Here is a 21,136-nt window from a genome sequence, read left to right as displayed (position 1 = left end):
ATTATCTTGTTAGGGTAAATTCCTGGAATTGCTCTGTTGAAGGGCACACATACTGCCTTTTTTACATAGAGTGTGGATCTCACAGACAAGAAAAAGATTCTTCTCAAACTGCTTCTGGCTTTTCTGGAATGAGTTTTTCCTGAAAATGAAGCATAGAGTCTTTTTTTTTTTTCATTGAAATGGACATTTATTGAGCCCATATTAAATGGGACATGGTCATGACCTCCCCTCTGGGTACAGTTCCATCCACTCCGCTCTTTAACCTCAGCTGGGGACATGCTGTGTCTCGCTAGTCTTTCACAATTACTCCGTGTCCTCTAATGTAATGGTAGGTTCATTCAGAGGCTCAGAAACTTCTTAGAAAGTGGTGGGTAGCAGAGTGATGATCACAGCTAATGGGGAATTTGCTTCATTTTAAGCAAGCGTTGAGACAGACTCATTGCTTCCCATGGTGGTGCTGGGATCCTCTGGTGCTCCAGCCATGATCTCCTGGAAATAAGCAGAGTGACATCTGCATAATCGTCACTCAGAAAGCTCTCTGCACGAATTTAATTGTAATCAGCTGTGGCCTCAGTGGCTTCTTCCACAAAGCTGAGGGTGTTCAACTCCCCGTCAATAGACAGTTCAAAGCTGTGTGTTCTCCAAATACACGTCAGTGGTCAACTCTAGGTCAGTGGTCGAGTCTAGATTAGTGATCAATTCCAGGGGTAGTGTGGGAAGAGTCAGCCAGGATGAAAAAGGCAGAGAGGATCAGGGCCTCCCTGAGCCTGGTGCTGGCAGGGAGCGCAGGAGACTCATGGAGGAAGGAGACAGATACTCAAGTGTCTGGCCTTCCTCAGCTAACCCAGTGATTCATGTTTTTGGAGCCAACTTGCATTGTGTTCTTTGAGTAAATGCAGATCTGTGTGTGTGTGTGTGTTTGTATTTTCAGGATCTAATGAACAGGGAGAAGAAAAACAAAATCCCAAGTATGCAAGTTGGGTTCATAGATGCCATCTGCTTGCAACTATATGAGGTATTTATATGGAAACACTAGACTTGCTAAACTTAGACTGTGTTATGAATTAAAACCTCAAGTAAGTTGAAGCGATTAACACTAGGCTTTTTTTTTTTTTCTGATGAACATGCTGTTTGCATTGAATAAAGAACACATTTTATATTTGATTTTTCTCAAAAACTTTAATTCATCAATGTATAACTATCTGTTGAGCGCCTACTCTGTGCTAGACTGTAGCAAACTGATGTAGGAATACTGAAAAGAATTACGTATCACTGTTACCTTCAGGAGGGATACTGTGCATAATCTATATCAACATATTCTTTTAAGGCTAGGCCTAAGTAAAGAAAAAAAATCACCCAGCTTTTTCTCATTGTATAGTGTAGCTTTAATATTGTTAAAATTTTTATGAGGATGTAAAGGAGATAGCTGGACAAGTATTACAAGTTCCCATTTCCTCACACCTGCTGGCTTGGGATTTTTATTTTTTAGGTAAAGATATTCTCCCTAAAACATCCAGTTTGCTAGTTTAGATGCTTATTCCCAAAGTACAGAAAGTAGACACTATCCTTGTTTCTAAAGTTTAGATAGGAAACTACCTTAAGTTTTAATTATTTGGGAAAACCACATTTATCATAGTTATCATAGAATGTCAAGACTCAAAGAAACCCTGGAATCTTCTAATCCAGGCATTTCACAATTCAGTAACTTTTTTTCCCCTACATTTCATATGTATGCATGGATTTTTTTCATTTGAATCTGCTGTTAAATTCTATGTAATATTGATACGTACTTTTACTATTATTTATTACAGAAGTAAAATGTTCTCATTGTAGAAAACTCAGAGAATTATAATTCCACTACTCAGACAACTACTGTTAATATATTAGTGTATATGCTTTATGAAATTTTTGCATTTTTTTCACTTAGCAAATTTGCTTTTTATAATTCATAATACATCCTAATGTGTATTTTTCCATGTCATGGTGTTTCTCTGATATTTTTAAAGGCTGCAAAGTAGTAACAAAGTATACCTAACCCTGTTGTTGGGTATTTAAAGTTACTTTCAGAGTTTCTGTATTACAAAGAAACCTACAGTGAACATTTTTGTATCTAAATATGGGCGGCACTATAATTGGTAAGTAATAATACCATGCAGAATTTAAATTAATATTTGTTATGATCTTAGATACAAGTCTATTTAAGTACATTGTATAAAACTATTTTATAGAAAAACACAAAAACTAAGCAGTTCCTGATACAGTCACACTTCAGGAGAGCCGTCTGTACTACCAAAAAGCAAAATGTATTGTCTCCCTGCAAAGTGGGTTCCATACAGATCTGTCGCTATCATAACTCCATAAAGTTACTTTGGAATGTATGTGTGTGCTCTCTCAGGACATACTCCTCGTCTGTACCGATTAAGAGAATTTGATCATAAATGATCTGCATATTTGTTCACAGAGCTTTTGAAAACTCCAACAGTGGGCCTGCTGGTGAAGTGAGCATGAGATTGCGGCTCTTGGGGATGGGCCCGGCGAGAGGACTTATTTCCTGGACGCCTTCTAGTTGTTTGCTTTCTCTTTCTTTAGGCTCTGACCCACGTATCAGAGGACTGTTTCCCTTTGCTGGATGGCTGCAGAAAGAACAGGCAAAAATGGCAGGCTCTCGCAGAACAGCAAGAGAAAACACTGATTAACGGAGAGAGCAGCCAGGCCAAGCGGAACTGAGCAGCCCGTTCACGCCGCGTTCAGGTTTACAGATGGCACGTTTGACAGTATGTCTAGTTTTGCTCTACACTGTACAGATTTAGTGTATACTTTGCCACTGCTGTATTTTTATTTTTGCACAACTTTTAAGAGCACAGCATGACATGTTTTTAGGGAACTATTACATATTTTCTGTATATTTGTTTTATGCCACTGATCTGAGATTATCAACGACACCCACTCACTCTTAGCACATGGACAAGAGTTCTGTGATATTTTGTGTACTGCAGAGTGCAAGTTAAATTCTTGCTCTGAGGTGGTTTTTTTGTTGTTTTATTTCAGGGGAGTTTTGGGGCTTTTGTTTTTTGTTTTTTGCTTGGGGGTTTTAAATAATTGTTTTTGTGTTTTCTGAATTACCAATCTTTTAAAGAATGTTTGGAATCTTTTCATTCTCAAAAATAGTCTAGGAGCAAACTGAATGTATTCTGTGACATTTAAAACCTTCATAGGATAGAGAAAAGTGCTGGCCTAGTGGATTTTAAGGGGAAAGGATAATATTTGTCAACAATGTATTACCTTAACAAAAAAAGTTAAAACTCTGAAACAAATGGCAAGTACTGTAAGGCAGTATTGTAAAGAAAAGGTATTGTTTAATTGATTTGCTGTTTTTGTTAGTGAGCACGAAGGGGAGAACTCTTTCATTTCAGTACATACGTCTATCCAAAGACTACCCATAAAATCACTGCAATCTACCCTATCTGATGGAAAGCAGGGGAAACCTTAGGAGAAGACACTGATTTCATGGACTTCATAGTCATGGACTTTACTGAGGGATGGGTGTGATCCAGAAATGGAATGGCCATATCTATCTGTCAGTGAAGAGAAACATTCTGTTGGTACCTTCTTCTGAGAGTCAGTGTTTTGAATATTGAACTTCCTTTTTAAAATAACTTCCTTTTCGTTTTTCTTACAAACCATAGTTTATAAGTGAACAGTTTAAGTTTCGACAGAAAACAGAATAAAAGTGATAATTGGAGCATTGACCTGAGGTGAGATATGACTGCAGATAAAAGGTAAAATGAATCGTTATTTTTCTTTGTCAGAGGAAGTATAGAGAATACTTTTAATTGTATATAAACAGCAAAGGGCTATCCTTGATATTGGGGTCAAAAATTAAATTGAGGGAGCAGGAAGGTAAGAAAGCTTAGGCCTGAATAAAACTTAAGAGTATTGAGTTTGCATCTGAGAAACGGCCATATTTCAATTTATAGGACTAGTCAACTCAGAATCACAGAAGTTGGGGGGTGTGTACTAAATGCTGACCCTGAGCTTAGAGTTGTTGATACTTACTTCTCATAGCTTTTAGCACATTTAGAAAATGTTAACACTGTCTTAGATTTTAGCCCATTTGAGTGGATTCCCACTGATCATGTGTACCCTAAATACACATTTATTCATTATTGAAGAAGCAGATACTGAATCGAGCAACTGGTTCAGGAAAGAAAAATCTGTTCCAAACATGTGGAAATGTCTGGACTCAGGGAAAGTAGGAAGAGAGGTATTTGTCTGATTTGTTAACCACCAAAAAAAGTTTCTGAGTTTCAATCACTAAATTGGGTAGAAAATCTCTCGGGGACATGGCGCAGCATCCTCAAAGAACTTTCACTAAATATATTGTTTCCCATTCATACTGTTTTTTCTCTAAGCTGCCTAAAATTCAACATATTCATTACATTTTTAAAATTCTGAGTGTGAATCTTACATAATGTGATTTTATTCTTACCATTCAGGTAAAAAAAAAAAAAAAGCAAAATAAATTGTATTGCCGTTACTTTATAGTGGTAAAGTCTAGTCTAGGAAGTTACCAACTATTTGTTGTTATATGTGTAATTGTTGTAATACGTGTATCTTCAGGATGTTACTCGATTTTTATTTGATGTCATATAGGTGAGATCTATAAAGTTGCCTCTTGGTGGCACTGGTGTGTAATTACACAGGCTGTCACTAAAATAACATACCTATATACTGGTATACACCTATGCATGCATACATAATTCCTTAGTATAGAAAAATTGTTTCAAGAATAGCAGTCTTTAGTAACCTTATTATCATACACCTTGTGATTTAGCAGTTACACTAAAATCTGTAATCATATACTTTAGTAGTTTGTTTAGACCCATCTAATATGTCACTGAGATATATGGAGGTTTTGTATGTGTGTCATTTTAACAAGCAAGAAGATCTATGTAGATTAGAAATTGTTTGGTTTACCTTTAGATAATGGTTTATTTTACTTTTCTAGTTTAACAATTAAAAGAAGTTGGGTAGCGCCATGCCTATTCTATTGTTGCAAGTTGTAGTTCTTATAGAAGAAGAGTACTTCTTTAAGACCAGTTAGCTGGTTCAGATAATTTTTACTTTTTAGGAAAATCATTCCATACATAGATTATCTGGTACATGGGCACAAATCGAAGCTTTTGTTCTTATGTGAATATTATTTTTCAGTATCTTCCCAAGTTGGAAAAAGTATATTTATAGTCCTTCCTCCCCTGCTCTATATTTATATTACCCCATAACTAGTAAGAAGTTGTTCTTTTTCTAAATTAAAGTTGTTATAGCTGAATGACATACCATTTCATTTCCATTTTCAGCCCAAAAAGTGTCCACTATTTTACTAAGCTGTTAAAAGATGTCTGTAAAATTGCCTGGCCTTATATTTTTCACAGGATTGGCCCTCGCCAGTGGCAGTCCTGTGTGAACTTGTGGGGGTCATTTAACCTCTGTGTGCCTGAACAAGTGTTACTAGAGGAGTTATGTTTGGGCAAAGCCTCTGTCTTCACGGAGGATGTCACAGAAGGCAGCCACTGCGTCGGCCCCAGTGGGCCCTGCAGACCACTGTCAGAAGTGGGATATTGGGCTACAGAGCACTGTATCTAATCCCACATGTCACTTCCTGTGTTTCAAAGACTGAAAAAACACAATACATTTATGTGGTTTCTCATGCAGATCACTAGTGAGTATGAGATTTTGAGTACCTTGCCTCAAGGTACAAACTCTGGAGAGTGATATTGTCACCACTGATTTCTTAATCGTGAAGAATAGTTTCCTTAGATAGGAGTACTGAGATTAGGAAGTGTATGAAAATATACTGGGTATCTTGGGTTCTGGGAGGAAACTGGTCACAGATCTGTTCTTGCCTAGAGGTAAAGTGCCTTTATTTTCAGCGTAGAGCACAAATGTTAGACCTACTCCAAATTGATTTTCAATTTTTCTGTGTTTTTCACCAGATTTTACTCCTAACACTTGATAGGCCATCACAAGCTGTGCTGTTGTTTTGTTTTGTTTACGAGTGATTTTAAGATGAGAAGAGGAAAAGGTGAAATTGCTGTCCTCCCCTGTGAATGACTGTAGTTGAAATCAGGTGGTATAATTGAATTGCTCAGTGTCAGACATGCGACAGTCAACCATTTATTGAGTCCCTGCGAAACGTCAGGCACTGTGCTCCACCGTGGAGACAGAGCAGTGACTTCAAGGAGCCCACCGTCTGCAAAAAGGGCTAGATGAAAGACTTACCAGCTTCTGATCCTGCCAATTGAACCTGAAAATATAGGGTACATTATATCACTTGCATTGTTATCTATAACATATGTATTATATACAGTTTTCCAAGGACCTTCTTTTTTTCCCCCTAAGGACCTTCTTTACCTGGAACTTACTCAGAATCCGTCCGTGAATATCCTGTCTTCTTACAAGTATGCATCATTTACCCTGTTGATAGCTTAAAGAACACCTTATGTAAGGAGTCATGTATTCTACTATACAGAGTTTTTTTTTTCCATATGCTAGCCAGGTAGAGATTACTCAGAGTTCTTTTAGATTGTTCAATTGTACACAGTTTTGGACCCCTTCTGCTCCCCTACAGGGAGCAAGGAAGAAAGTATGAAAGCTCACTTCACCGTTGCATATGTTTCTCAAAAGCCTGAGTAAACGTGTCTTAATAAATGTCATTGAAAGCAGTGTAAATAGTTGAAAATATAAATTTCTATTACAGTTTAAGAAAAGAATACCTTATGAATCATCACTAGCCACTGTTAATATCTATTTGTATTCTTATACCTTTTTCAATATATTTGAACAAATATATAGTTTCTGGCACTATTTTTGTACTAGGATAAAGGAGTTACTATGTATATTATGTTTAGCTTTTAAGTCCTTTTAAATAATTGTGAATGTTGATTTCTTGTCTTCTTGCCCACCATGAGAAATATTTCCGATGACTCTCCTATGACGAAATCACTTTAAAGGAACACCTCCCCACCTATGATCCCCATAAAATCAAGAGACGGTCAGGGTGGTCTTCTGTTGTGCAAACTCTTCACCTGTCGGTTGTTTACTCATTTTGCTATGCTTTGTAAAAATAAAAAGAAGAATGAACAAGTAGGTATGAGTATTGTGTGATTATTAGGGGGATTTTAGGCAGGGCGAATGAGCCTAATGGCTTGAGAGACTTTAGGCAAGCTAACCTGTGGTCATATTAGCTGAAAAAATGTGATTTAATCAAATCCTTTCCTTAACCAAGACTCCTCTCAGCAACAGTCTAATTTGTATTAACATCCTTTGCTACCTGTCTGAGGGCAACATTTTCATACCTTTTTCACTTCAAGTTCCTGACAGCTCCATGGAGGGTGATTATTACCAGCCCCTTGTTGCAGGAGGAGCTAAGGTGGAGGAGTTCCATACTTGCCAAAAGGCATGAGCTGGATTCGAGCCCAGATGTGTCTAGTTTCAAAGCAGGTATTTATTCCATTAAGTTCCCTTTTTTAATTTTAATTGTAAAAGGTCTCAAATCCATTCTTAGTGGATCAGTTGGGCTATCTAGAAGCATTAGAGGTAAAATTTCCCTGGCCCAGCAGGTTTGTTTTTTTTTTTTTTTTTTTTTTTAAGATTGTATTTATTTACGAGAGAGAGAATGAGAGACAGAGAGCATGAGAGGGAGGAGGGTCAGAGGGAGAAGCAGACTCCCTGCCGAGCAGGGAGCCCGATGCGGGACTCGATCCAGGGACTCCAGGATCATGACCTGAGCCGAAGGCAGTCGCTCAACCAACTGAGCCACCCAGGCGCCTGCAGGTTTGGTTTGGTTTGGGTTTTTACTGTTAACATTCCGGAGTTCATCTGATGATAGCTAATGTCAGGCCTTCACAGAACCACAGATACCACCGTGCTTCAGAGCTGCTAATGTAGAGGCGTGGAGGTATAATTAAATTCAGAATTTTTGATTCATCATTTAGTTTTGCCACTAGACAAGCCCTCTTCACGTGAGACAGAATATCTAGGCTATGCCTAATTCATAAAACTGAAGACAAAAATGAAATGAAAGCTCATGTAAAATAATAGTTTAGGGGCGCCTGGGTGGCTCAGTTGGTTAAGCGACTGCCTTCGGCTCGGGTCATGATCCTGGAGTCCTGGGATTGAGTCCCACATCGGGCTCCCTGCTCAGCAGGGAGTCTGCTTCTCCCTCTGACCCTCCCCCCTCTCATGCTCTCTCTATCTCATTCTCTCTCTCAAATAAATAAATAAAATCTTAAAAAAATAATAATAATAATAATAATAGTTTAGATCTCCTGTCCAGTAGGGGGCGCCAGAGTTCCTGATTATTTAAAGTAGTAATCCCTTACTGGGTACAATGAATAAAACTGCTTTTTAAAAAATTTTTACTAACTAAAGAAAAGCAAAATGGAAATAATCAATAGAGAATTAATTCTTGCTTATTGTTCTTTGATCGGTGATCATTTCATCGAGATGTTCTCCAAACAATAACTGATCATCTGAAGTCTCTGACTGATACTCAGTATTCCATCCATGGAGACATCACCCCTTTTTGTAGAAAAAGGAAGCGTTTGACAACTCTCTTGAATTCACATTCTTGCTATTAGCTGTGCTGCCTTCTCAGCAAACAGGGATTCCTATGTTTGATCTATGCAAATGTCAGGATATGATTTTCTATTTTTAAGGCACATGACATTAAATTAACAGAAACTCTTCGAATTTACAGAGAATATTCCCTGATTGTAAGCTATATCCAGCCTTGGCAAACAAACAAGAACTATGTTTCCAGTTCACAAACCACTTTTTCAAAATAAACGTTCACAAAAGTTGTGAATGGAATCAAAATAATTATTTGAAACCAAAAGAAATCTAATTAAATGGCATGCATGATTTTTCTCTCTGGCTTGCCTCATTTTAAGTGTGTGTGTGTATGTGTAAAATATACAGAACTAAGTTGACTTTCTCAATCATCTGACAGCAATCCCAATGGCACTTTTTAGGCTTCCTCTTTCTAAATTGCCATGTAAGGGACAAGTTTGTATGACCAAATGGCAGGGGGGAAGCAATTAACGTAGACTGTCACAATAGCTTTCAACCTTCAAATCCCCAATATTAATTACTCGTAAAACCATATTTCACTTCTTATCACTGTTTCCCCTTACCCAACAGGAGTGTTGTTAGGCTTTATCTAACACCGGTCTAACATACGCAGGAAGAAACAACCTTCACCCTTTACGGGCCAGCTCTCTGAAATTCAGGAGTCCTCTGGTCTCACTGATCTGCCTAGCCCAAGGAGGAAAGACCTAAAACCTGGTCAGCGACTGCCTCAGCTACAACTGCGCCGCTCACACTGCGTGCACGCAAGCCAATAGGGCTAGTTTCTAAGGGTGTTCAACCCTCAGTCTGTTAGAATAAGTTATAAATTTCTTGGGCGATGAAGGGGAGACTGTCTTATTCCCTCTTTCTTGAAACCCCTGTTTCTCCTTTTTCTATTCTAGCTCTATCCTCTAGGCCTTCAAACATACTTGATTCTCCTGTGGCCCTAAGAACACCTGCTATAATCACACAGCCCTCCTAAGCTACCAGCATCTCTGCATCTTTCTTGTCCTTTGAAGGTACTCGACAAATACTGAGTGAAAGAATAGATTTCCATGCTTTGCCACCTGATACAAAATTGAATTTTTTATAAAGAAAGGGGAAAGTAATTCCAGTGAAGGGAAACAAAAATCAATACAGAGTTTTTAGGAATTCTCAGTTGGACAAGAGGTGAAATTTAAGATGAAAAAACAAGCTGAATAAAACAATTTTTAGGAAAAAACATTTCTTTTCTATTGTGAAAAATACATTAGCTATCAGACTTTCATTAATAAGTTGATAACCATTAGTGGTGTTACTCCAAGTGGGAGTTTTACCATATTGCTACAAACCAAGGAAAGTTCATAAAGGCTAGAGCCCAGTGATCTTACAGAGAAGATTTATACTTAAAAATAAATAAGCAACAGTTTGCATTCCCAACCAACAGTCTAAGAGGGTGCCCCTTTCTCTGCATCCTCACCAACTGGTGCAGCCACTCTGGAAAACAGTACGGAGGTTCCTCAAAAAGTTAAAAACAGAGCTACCCTACAACCCAGCAACGGCACTTCTAGGTATTTATCCAAAGGAGACAAAAAGAGTGATCCGAAGGGGCACACACACCCCAATGTTTATAGCAGCAATGTCCACAATAGCTAAAATATGGAAAGAGCCCAGATGGTCCATTGACAGATGAATGGATAAAGATGTGGTATATAAATACGATGGATGTTACTCAGCAAGAATGAAATCTTGTCACTTGCAATGATGTGGATGGAAGTGGAGGCTATTATGCTAAGTGAAATAAGTCAGAGAAAGACAAAGACATATGATTTCACTCATGTGGAATTTAAGAAACAAAACAGATCAACATAGGGGAAGGGAGGCAAAAATAAAATAAGATAAAAACAGGGAGGCAAACAATAAGAGACTTTTAGCTATAGGGAACAAACAGGGTTGCTGGAGGGGAAGTGGGGGTGGGGGAGGGATAGGGTAACTGGGTGATGGGCATTAAGGAGGGCACTGGATGTAATGAGCCCTGGGTGTTACATGCAAGTGATGAGCCATTAAATTCTACTCTTGAAACTAATAATACACTACACGTTAACTAAACTGAATTTAAATAAAAATAATAATTAATTAATTAATAAGCAAACAAAATCAGCAGAAGATGCTCATTCATTCACAAATAGTTGATTCTCTACTACGTATCCAGCTGGGGTAAACTAAACAAGTATGGCCTCACAGAGCTTCTAGCCCAGTGGAGACTACATATAAGGGACAGTTCTATCTATGCACTGAGGGTGGGGAGTGGAGAGTACTTAGTTCCAACCTGAGGGCTCACAGTTGGCTTCCTTAATGGTGGATATCTGGTTTAGCTAAGTGAAAAGGAAAGAGAACATTCCAGGCAGAAGAAACAATATGTGTGAAAATCTAAAGGCAGACTAGAGAAGTTGAAAGTCTTCCCACTATTTATTCAAATACGAATTATGAATGATGATTAAAACTATTTATAAAGTATTAATATAATACTTAAATATTATATATAACTTATATAAATACATAAATATTTATAAATGTATAAAATAAAGCAAATGGCTTTAATAAATGTATATTTGAACTCTTAAGAAGGAGAACTCCCCAGAGGCAAAATAAAGCTAATTAAAAAACAAATCAGTCAACTTGTGAACTGATACTGTCAGACCTAGGAATATTTGCAGAACTATATCATGAAGGGCATTTAATACCCACCCAAGCAGGAAACAGAGTATTTGGGTAATGGCTTTCCAAGTAAGGCTGAAACATTTGAAGAGTTATGCCCTCAATGAACATTAAGATGGGGAGGGGGGCTTTGGGGGGACAGAAGAAATCCACTGGGATACTGGAAAACAAAGGAAGCATGCCTGTCTTAATCTGGGCTAATAATAACATTGGGTCCATCCTCATTAACACAGATTTGATGTTTGAGTATCATCCAGGACTACCCAAGTTAGACTGTAATCACAAAAGAAGTCTCAGGCCAGTAAAGACACCTGGCAAAAGCAAAGGTAAAATGTCTTTGGAAAAACATAACCCCAAATAGACCCATAAAATTTCTATAGAAATTATGCCAGTAAAGACAAATTCCTAATTCATAATTGCAAAACACATGAGGAAACAATTCACAATGCATGAAGTCAGAAGCCACAAGACTAGGATCAGATCCCCAAGAAATTCAGACAATAAAACTCTTTGATAGAGGCTGTTGGAAGAAATCATTAATCCCTCATTCTTATATTTCCAAATGAAGGAACACCCCTAAAACCATACTCTTAGCCTCTTGTTCCACCTCTAAATCAACTCAATCAGATACCCAATTGGAGGGTGACGGCCACATCACTCCACAGACCTTAAGTGGTTTAAGTAAATCTAATAAAAAGCAGTGAATGCTGGGGATTTGTTTCTTTTCTTTACCTTTCTAATCCCGATCCACTGTAAGACGGAAATCCTAGGTAAGTGTCTGGATATGTGGCCTGTCTCAAGATCTAACCTTCTGAAGGGGTGGGGGTGAGGCAGGGAATGTTAGCAAACCCATTTAACTGTAACATGTTCTCCAACCTGTATATTTGCTTCAAACCCCTCATTTACCTAACCATCTCCACAAAGCGCCACACCAGAGCATCACAAGGTTTTCTTGGAGTGCTATGCCTATCTCCTGTAAGGTATTTCTAGACTGTCATTCTGCAATATCAATGGGCCTTTTCAATCAATGGCTTCTCCTGCTTCTAATCAATGTGGTAAATCTGCTTTCCCGGGTCTGTCAAGGACTGTGCTGTTCAAGGGACGTAATGTACAAGGCAGAACATTCTTCTTACTCACCTGCTAGAGGCTGTATAGAAGGCAGGAGCGAAGTCAACATTGAATGAGATCCCATTTTAGGGAAGAATGCAGTAAATATGGCCTAAAGAGTTCAAGAAAAGCATAGTTGTAAGGTATATTGTCCTATTTTGTATTATCAAATTCTGAAAAGCAAATTTAACAAGACCAGAAGTTATCATTCACACTTTTCTTCTTCCTATTCTGAGACTTGCGTTTATGCTGATCGCCACCTGATGATGGGCAGTTCATTGACAGCCAGGATTCGTAGGCGGTACAATGGTTGTGACTGTGGCAGAAATAATAATATAACCGATATAAATAAATGGTATCAGGAAACTGCAAAAGCAACAAGATATTATTTTCATAGAAACAGGTTCTAAAGAGCCACAACATTGTGAGTATAACAGAGTTGCTCTTTTCTTCTCTTGGTGGAGATTATGAAATTCGGGAGGAGGAGCACATTTGACAATGAAAAACACAAGCAGATGGTTCCTGAACCTGAACACGAGGAGACGGTACCTGGACACTAGTGGTGGTGACTGATTTTCACAATTACTAACTGGACAATGAAACATGTCAACTCTGTGCTCCATTTTCTAAAATTTTCCTTGAAAAGTCATTGCAGTAGTTTCCTATTGCTGGTGTAAGAAATTACCACAAATGTATGGATTTAAAACAGCACAAACTTACTAGCTTACAGTTCAGGGGATCAAAAGTCTAAAATGGGTCGGCACAGCTGCATTCCTCCTAAAGGCCATTTCTTTGCCTTTTTGAGCTTTTGGCTGCAGGCACTGCTTACTTCATGGCCTCCTCCTCCATCTTCAAAAACAAATTTTAATTCTGTCTATATTCCTTTTAGGTAAGCAAAAATTTATATAAGAAAGTAGATTTTATGAGGTTTTTGGAAGATAAAAACAAGATGTGTTAAGTGCCCAGCCAGCACAGGAAGTGCACTAGGAGACTAGAAGACCATGATTATTGTCACTATTATCACGAGGATGATAATGATGAAAGATTTCCATCCCAGAAGTTAAAATAAAAGCTTTTATTCTTATGAAGAGAAAACTTGACTATTGAAAGCACATCCAGAATGAGTTAAACTTAGATTGTGCTTTGCCATTTACCAAGCCCTTTCACACACGTGACCTTATCTCATCTTGCCCACAATTCTGTGATACAGGCATTATTTTCATTCCTGACTTTCTGGTGATGAAACTGAGTCTCAAAGACTCAGTTGCTTCACCATTGGTAGTCTGCGGAATTGGAATTGCCACGGGAACCCAAGTCTCCCCCATCACATCTGCCGTACTTTGCGTTACAAAATAGTTCTGCTCTCTAACAGTTCCAACTGGTCGGGCTTTTATTATGTAAATCAGTAATTTTCAAAGTGTGGTTCCTGGACCAGCAGCACCAGTAACACCTGTTGAAAATGCAGATGCGGGCGCCTGGGTGGCTCAGTTGGTTAAGCGACTGCCTTCGGCTCAGGTCATGGTCCTGGAGTCCCAGGATCGAGTCCCGCATCGGGCTCCCTGCTCGGCAGGGAGTCTGCTTCTCCCTCTGACCCTAACCCCTCTCATGTGCTCTCTCTCATTCTCTCTCTCTCAAATAAATAAATAAAATCTTTAAAAAAAAATGCAGATGCTCAGGCCCTGTGCCTGATTGGCTGAGGGTCAGGCTGAGCAAGATTAGTTTCTTATAAGCTCTCCAGGTTATTCTGATGGACGCTGAAGTTTGAGAACTACTGATCTAAAACATTGCTCTTTTCTTCTAACTGCTTACAATCTCGAGATTAAAGACCCAGCCACAAAAAGCCATTTAAGTAATGATTCAGTGATTAACACTTTTATTAGAGAGACTCCTAGAAGTCTCTTTGAACTTTGTTCTCTAATTATTTGGCTTTTTCATCTCAACAGAAATACAACATATTCCATCTACATAGGAAAGAGAAAAGTAAAACATTGAATTTCAACAGGACAGAAGTAAGATAATAATGATGGTTTCCAATCATCTAATGATGGACACCTGGGCTGCTTTCATAGTTTGACTATTATAAATAATGCTGCAATAAACATTGGGGTGCATATATGCCTTCAAATTTTTTATTCTTTGGGTAAATACCCAGTAGTTCAAATTCCTGGATTGTAGGATAGCTCTATTTTTAACTTCTTGAGGAACCCCCATACTGTCTTCCACAGTGGCTGCACCAGTTTCCATTCACACCAACAGTGAACGAGAGTTCCTTTTCCTCCACATGCTCACCCAACAATTGTTTCTTGAGTTTTTGATTTGAGCCATTCTGACAGGTGTGAGGTGATATCTCATATGGTTCTGATTTGCATTTCCCCGATGATGAGTGATGTTGAGCATCTTTTCATGTGTCTGTTGGCCATGTGGATGTCTTCTTTGGGGAAATGTCTTCATGTCTTCTGCTCATTTTTTAATTGGATTATTCGGTTTTTTGGGTGTTGAGTTGTATAAGTTCTTTAATATTTTGGTTACTAACCCTTTATTGAATATGTCATTTGCAAATATCTTCTCCTATTTAGTAGGTTGTATTTTAGTTTTTTCCTTTGGTGTGCAAAAGCTTTTTATTTTGATGTGGTGTATATATATATATACAATGGAATATTATTCAGCCATAAAAAGAATGAAATCTTGCCATTTGCAATAACATGGATGGATCTAGAGACTGTAATACTAAGCGGAATAAGCCAGTCAGAGAAAGACAAATACCATATGATTTCACTCATATGTACAATGTAAGAAACAAAACAAATGAGCAAAGGAAAAAAAGGAGAGAGAAATTAAAAAACAGACTCTTAACTGCAGAGAACAAACAGATGCTTCCTAGAAAGGGGGTCGGTGGGGGGGATAGGTGAAATGAGTGATGGGGATCAAAGGCACACTTATCTTGATGAGCACTGAGTGATATATGGAAGTGTTGAATCACTGTACTGTATACCTGAAACTAATATAATTCTGTATGTTAACTACACTGGAATTAAAATAAAAAAATAAGCTGTGGGGTAAATAAATAAAATGATGGTTTCCAGAATTTCCTCCCCTTCCATATTATCTACAGTTGCTTAAGCAGGATCTTGAAAGATCCGATCCATTATCAGTCCTCTTCCTCCTCTGCATAGATCATATGCTTGGAGAGCACTTAATTGCAGCAGGCCGGAATGATGACAATAAGTCCTCTCACAGCTGGAACAAAGACGAACTGGATGTGGCATGCCCTAGGCCAAGAGGGGCAAAGGGAGAGCTGACATTTTATATGTTATAAATACTGCTTACTGGTTATTCACCAAATTGTTTCTAGGTCTGGGAGTAAGGGTGAAGGTTATTGTTCTGATTTATCATCCATGTCCTGATGGGTTGAATCAACATCCAGGAGCAATTTGGGAGGGCAAAGATTCCTGCAGGTTGCCACACCAGAGGTTGGATGATCACTGTTCATTATCAGAACCAAGGGACCAGTCCAGCTTCGAAAGAGGCTCTGGGGAAGACACGCAAAAAAGCATCCCTGAGGAAAAGTAGTCTGTTCCAAGTTTATCACAGACAGTAAGCATTTCAAAGGAGATTTAGAAGAGGAGGTGAGGCTAGCGGTGCTTACCCAAATCCAGGGTGAGGCTGGTCCCCCGCTCAGCCATAGACCTTCCTTGCTGCTCTAGTTTGGAGCCTCTTCAAACCCTGGGGTACACTCCAGATGGGAATGGGGCTATTCCAGCTCTTCAAGGAGAGAGCTCTGCCCCAGCCGGCGAAGAGAGCCTGATGACTGTCCTGCCACAGGTTCAGTGAAACATCCTCCTGCCCTGAGCCCTGCACCTTAGTCGGCCCACAGGAGCCTTAAAGCCTGTGTCCCGGGCACCACTGGAAGGTGATTTCATGCCTAAAGAGGATCTTTCTGTAGCATGACCAGAGGACAGTTCTCTGCATTATAGCAAGGCCTTCTAGCAGTGGAGGGAAGGAGGTGAACATTTATTGAAGCAGTAACTATGCACCAGGCCTTTTCCATATACTAACTCATTTTATCCTTATAATGAGCTCATTAAGTAGATAATTTTATCCCCATTTTTCAGACACGAGAACAAAGCAGAGAAAGTTGGGTTCCTTACTCAAAGTCACATAGCTGGCAGTTGATAGAGCCAGAATATGCACTCTGGTCTGGCTGCAAAGTTCCTGTCGATGCTGTCACGCGGAAGGGGCCCAATGGGCTCACCGCCTGCCTCTGAGCAAAGGTCACTGCAGGCCTTCCTGCGTGAGCTGTTGCCCCCAGGTCAACGGGGATCACAGTGTGGACATCGCCTGTGCCATCTTTGTTGGCCTGCCAACATGCATCCTAATCATGCGGCCCCGAGGGAGAAGCACTGCGCACTTCTCCCACCACCAAGCGAGGGGATGGAGATCAGAGCCGGGGGGGTTTTCTCATGGGTGATCCCTACTTATTCTACCTACTCCTCTCAGAACTTCCAGACCTCTTTCCTCCACATTACCCCCCACACACGTCAATTAAACAGAAAGCCATCATCAATTTTTGGGGGGTTCTCTTACATGAGAAAAAAAAAAAGGCTGAGGTGAATATTTGATTGCAAAGGAGGACAAACAGCATTTGCTGCAATCTGCTTATTTCAGCATAATCCTTTAAGTGCTCTTTTATTTGCCCTAAACAAGCTTGATATACAACACAGTCATAACCATCAATGATATTTCAGCCAGTTAATCATTCATTAGGCTATCTAAGTCAGAAGAACAGTTTTCTTTGAAGTTTGTATTCCCAAGTTGGCCCAACGGACCTCTTTCAGAAACGGACTCCTTTCTTCTTGGGATATATACTTTTTTTTGGAATATATAATTTATTATTTCCCACTGGGGATTTTAACTATGATAGGATAGTGAGGTATTAACTAACACTTCCCTTTGTATTTACCGACTACAATTACATCCTTCGTTTTACAAGCTATTTGCCAGGACAATTCCGTGTCAGAATCCATTCCTCCATACCAGGGCAGGGTTCCTAGGCAGCACTAACTCAGGCTGCTACTTGCCAGGCAGAGCACACAATATGGAATGGGATAGGAGGAGAGCATTTGTAGATGGCCCAGGGTGTTCTGTCATGGCCCAGACCTAGGAAGGAACAGAGCTGTGTGTGTGAGCTGATTTTACTATGGGCATTTGGTCATCAAATCTAATTTAGGAATTTTGCCTAAGGGGTGAGTATGTGCCTACACTGCAAGAGTGGGGCATCAGCCTCCAGTATATAACTTATATTTAGAAATAACCGTTATATGGGGCGCCTGGGTGGCTCAGTCGTTAAGCGGCTGCCTTCAGCTCAGGTCATGATCTCAGGGTCCTGGGATCGAGTCCCACATCAGGATCCCCGCTCCGCGGAAGCCTGCTTCTCCCTCTCCCACTCCCCCTGCTCTCTCTCTCTCTCTGACAAATAAATAAATAAAATCTAAAAAAAAAAAAAGAAAGAAAGAAATAACCGTTATATGGTGCTTTATCTTCAACACGGAGAATACAGGGGTCTGAGAAATAGTAAAAGTAAAAGTTGCCCTGTTACCACCACTTCCTACCCCAGCTCTGGTCTCTATGAGTTAGGAACGCTTATTTCCCAAGAGGCCAATGGACAAGGAAAGAAGTCACCATCCTGGCAGGAATAATTAAGGACAGAGTATCAGAAGATAGGGCTGCTCTTATAGCCGCCACAGTGTGAGCCAGAATCCCAGGCTCCTCGGGGCAAGTCCCTAAGGCAAGGCAAATCTAGAATGGGGAAAAGAAGAGAGAGATTATGAACTCAGCTGTCACCCCAAGGATAGCTGCCTGCCTGGGACTATTAGCTCATCCCACTAACCTACTTTTCCCCAGAGAAAGAGACCAGTCAGAATCCTAGAGGAACTGTTCCCAGATGAAGTCAACTTATTGTATTAAGCAAGTTGACCCGAGCAGTGCAAGAAGTAGATTTTAGTGGATGCTGTGGTGTCCTGACAAGATTCACCTCTCGCCCTAGCCACGGCCGCCTCAAGACCTACACTCGCCCCACCAAGGCACAAAGGCACTCACTGTCCAGGCTGACTGTCAGCTCACAGCTGGGCCAAGAAATTATCCGAGGCCTAAGGGAGCTGCCTGGCTCATGGTTCTCTCCGGGGGCAACCTGTGTCCTGTCCCTGGGCTATGAGGGTTCAGAACAAAGACCCAGCCCCCTCGTCTGAGTGAGGCACAACTCTGAAGGGCTATTCCAGTTCCAGAATTCCTCAGAGGACTGGTTAAGGACTTGGTTGCTGTGGCAGAGCAGACCAGCTTCTCCCTGCTGCCCAGTCCTGCTGCCTCCCCTCACAGGGGTTTTCCCAAGAGCATTCCCCAATAAGCTGCACTGAATTATCTGTCTTCAAGTCTGTCTTTCAGGGAGCCCAACCTAAAATAAATGTGAAGAGTGGCAATTCCTAAATGAAGGGATTATTGAAGGTTATCTCCTTTTTGCTTATCTGCATTTTCTGATTTTCAACAATAAACATAAATTACTTCTGTAGTAAGAGCTATATATGCATACATGCACACTGCATATATAACAAATTTCTTAGAGTCATTAAGTTCAGAGGAAAAATAGCCATTTAGGTGTGATCTACAACATACAAAATGAAGAGGAGACATTTGGAGGGAAGAATATTTTATCACACTGTTATTCAAATTTGTATTTTTCTAGTTATTAGTGAGTGTGAATAAATATTTCCTGTTTAATGACCAAGAAAATAAAATTAAGAGGAGAAAAAAACCAAAACAGATAGATTTTATATATTAGTGAAAAAAATTTTGGTAACAGACAAAAGAAAAACATCTAGAAACAAATAATTGATTGAAACCAACTCAAAAATGTAAAATATGGATAGTATTTATAGTAGTAAAAAAATTATAGTATATATAATATACATATTACATGATATGTATTATATATTATATTATTATACTATACCCTTATATATATTATTATAATTAAAGGAATTAAATTGCTCTTTTAAAACATTTCCCATAAAGAAGACAAAAAGGATCTATCAAGCTCAGACAGATTCACAATGAGTCCTATCAAATTTTTAGAGGAAAAATAATTATTGATGAAGACGTGGCTAAGTACTCTTATATACACTGTTTTAGGGAGCATACATTGATATACCACTTTGAAAAACTTATTTGGTATTATTTTTTCCCCTATTTTTAAAATCTGTTTTAAGGGTTTTTTTTAATCCAAGTTTCATATGCACATTTGTCCTCCAGCAGCTTCTCAGAAAAGATGTTTATGAGATAAATTTTTTGAGACACGTATAACTGGAAAACATCTGTAGTCTATCCTAATACTCAGTTGATAGTTTGGATAGAATTCTAGATTAGAAAAATAAGCAACAATTTCCTTTATATTTTGCAGGCAATGCTCCTTGATCATCTAACTTCCAGTATGCTGTTGAGAAATTTAAACCCATCATGATTATGATGTGTATGTCACCTGTCCCTGCCACCTCACCCTACCCCCCAGAATCACAGAAATTTATAAAATTATTTCTTTTTGCCCACATACATGAAATTTCACTTTGTGCCTGAGTGTGATCCTATTCTCACCCACTGTACTAAGTACTTGGTGGGCCTATTCAATGTGGAAAATATCTTTCATTTGGGGAATTTTCTTGTGACTTACATGCTGCATGGTTTCCTGCCTTCCGTTCTTCAATTCTGAATTTCTGTTTCTCAAATGTTATGACTCCTAGACTGTTCCTCTAATTTCCTTTTCTTTGTCTTTTTAATATATTTTCTGGGATGTTTCTTTATCATCCAGCTCTTTTATTAAGTATTTCATTTCTTCCATCATATTTTTAATTTCTTTTTTTTCTTTTTAAAGATTTTATTTATTTATTTGACAGTGAGAGACACAGCAAGAGAGGGAACACAAGCAGGGGGAGTGGAAGAGGGAGAAGCAGGCTCCCCGCAGAGCAAGGAGCCCGATGCGGGGCTCGATCCCAGGACCCCGGGAACATGACCTGAGCCGAAGGCAGACGCCCAACAACTGAGCCACCCAGGCGCCCCTCATATTTTTAATTTCTAAGAGCAGTTTCTGATTCTCTGTTCAATTTTCATGGCATCCTATTTTTGTTCCAAAGAAACATATTCTCTTACATTTCTGAAAATATTAATGAGAGTTACACTCCTACTTTTATTTTTGAAGTTTTATTCTTCCCACATAGATCTAAAATCTATCATCCATTTGTTTTGCTCTCTCTCTCTTCCATATTAGAGATTTCTTTTCTCAAATGTCTCCTTAATTAAATGTTCGTTTTTCAAGGTCTGTGACTAAAGGCCTGGTGAGCTTGTCAACTGTGAACTTCCCTTTGGGTGATCTAGGTGGGCCATTTGTTGGGGAAAGTGCAATGACATTTTCTTCAGGTCTTTCTTCGTGGTCTGGTCAGATCCCCCAGAGTTCTAAAATCTTGTATAGAGAGTAAAGGCCTGGCTTCCGGTGTTCTAAAAAGTGAATAGGGTGGATCTCTTGATATTTAATAGGCACACATTCAATTAATCTTCCTGTTTCTTTACAGTATTTGTGTCCTCAACTGTGTCTACTTTTCCTCAGTCAGTTCTGTGCTAGCTTCTCTGGAGAATAATTCGGCTGGCTGTGAGGAATAATTGC

General features: G+C 39.2%; 1 protein-coding gene and 1 long non-coding RNA gene across 4 annotated transcripts in view; one reads left to right on the top strand and one right to left on the bottom strand.

Moving 5' to 3' along the window:
• Positions 1–7,146, top strand: part of PDE5A (phosphodiesterase 5A) — a 123,342-nt gene extending 116,196 nt beyond the window's left edge. Inside the window, exons 19-21 of one of the 3 annotated variants that reach the window (XR_004683766.1) lie at positions 932–1,015; positions 2,590–3,755; positions 5,994–7,146. Coding sequence is in view for 1 of the 3 variants with exons in the window: in XM_035030350.1 (XP_034886241.1) it covers positions 932–1,015; positions 2,590–2,727 (222 nt within the window). In the remaining 2 variants the exon portion in view is untranslated. Of the gene's footprint in view, positions 1–931; positions 1,016–2,589 lie in introns of all 3 variants that reach the window. The other 2 variants (XR_004683767.1, XM_035030350.1) reach the window with 2 other exon arrangements.
• The window catches only part of LOC118027136, a 79,723-nt gene that overhangs the window by 16,336 nt on the left and 42,251 nt on the right, over positions 1–21,136 (bottom strand). The window lies entirely within an intron of this gene.

The sequence above is a fragment of the Mirounga leonina genome, unplaced genomic scaffold (genome assembly GCF_011800145.1).
Source record: "Mirounga leonina isolate KUSES-001 unplaced genomic scaffold, KU_Mleo_1.0 Mir_357, whole genome shotgun sequence".
Taxonomy (NCBI): Eukaryota; Metazoa; Chordata; class Mammalia; order Carnivora; family Phocidae; genus Mirounga; species Mirounga leonina.
Note: the sequence above shows the minus strand (reverse complement) of the source record. Positions and strands in the feature narration are given on the sequence as shown.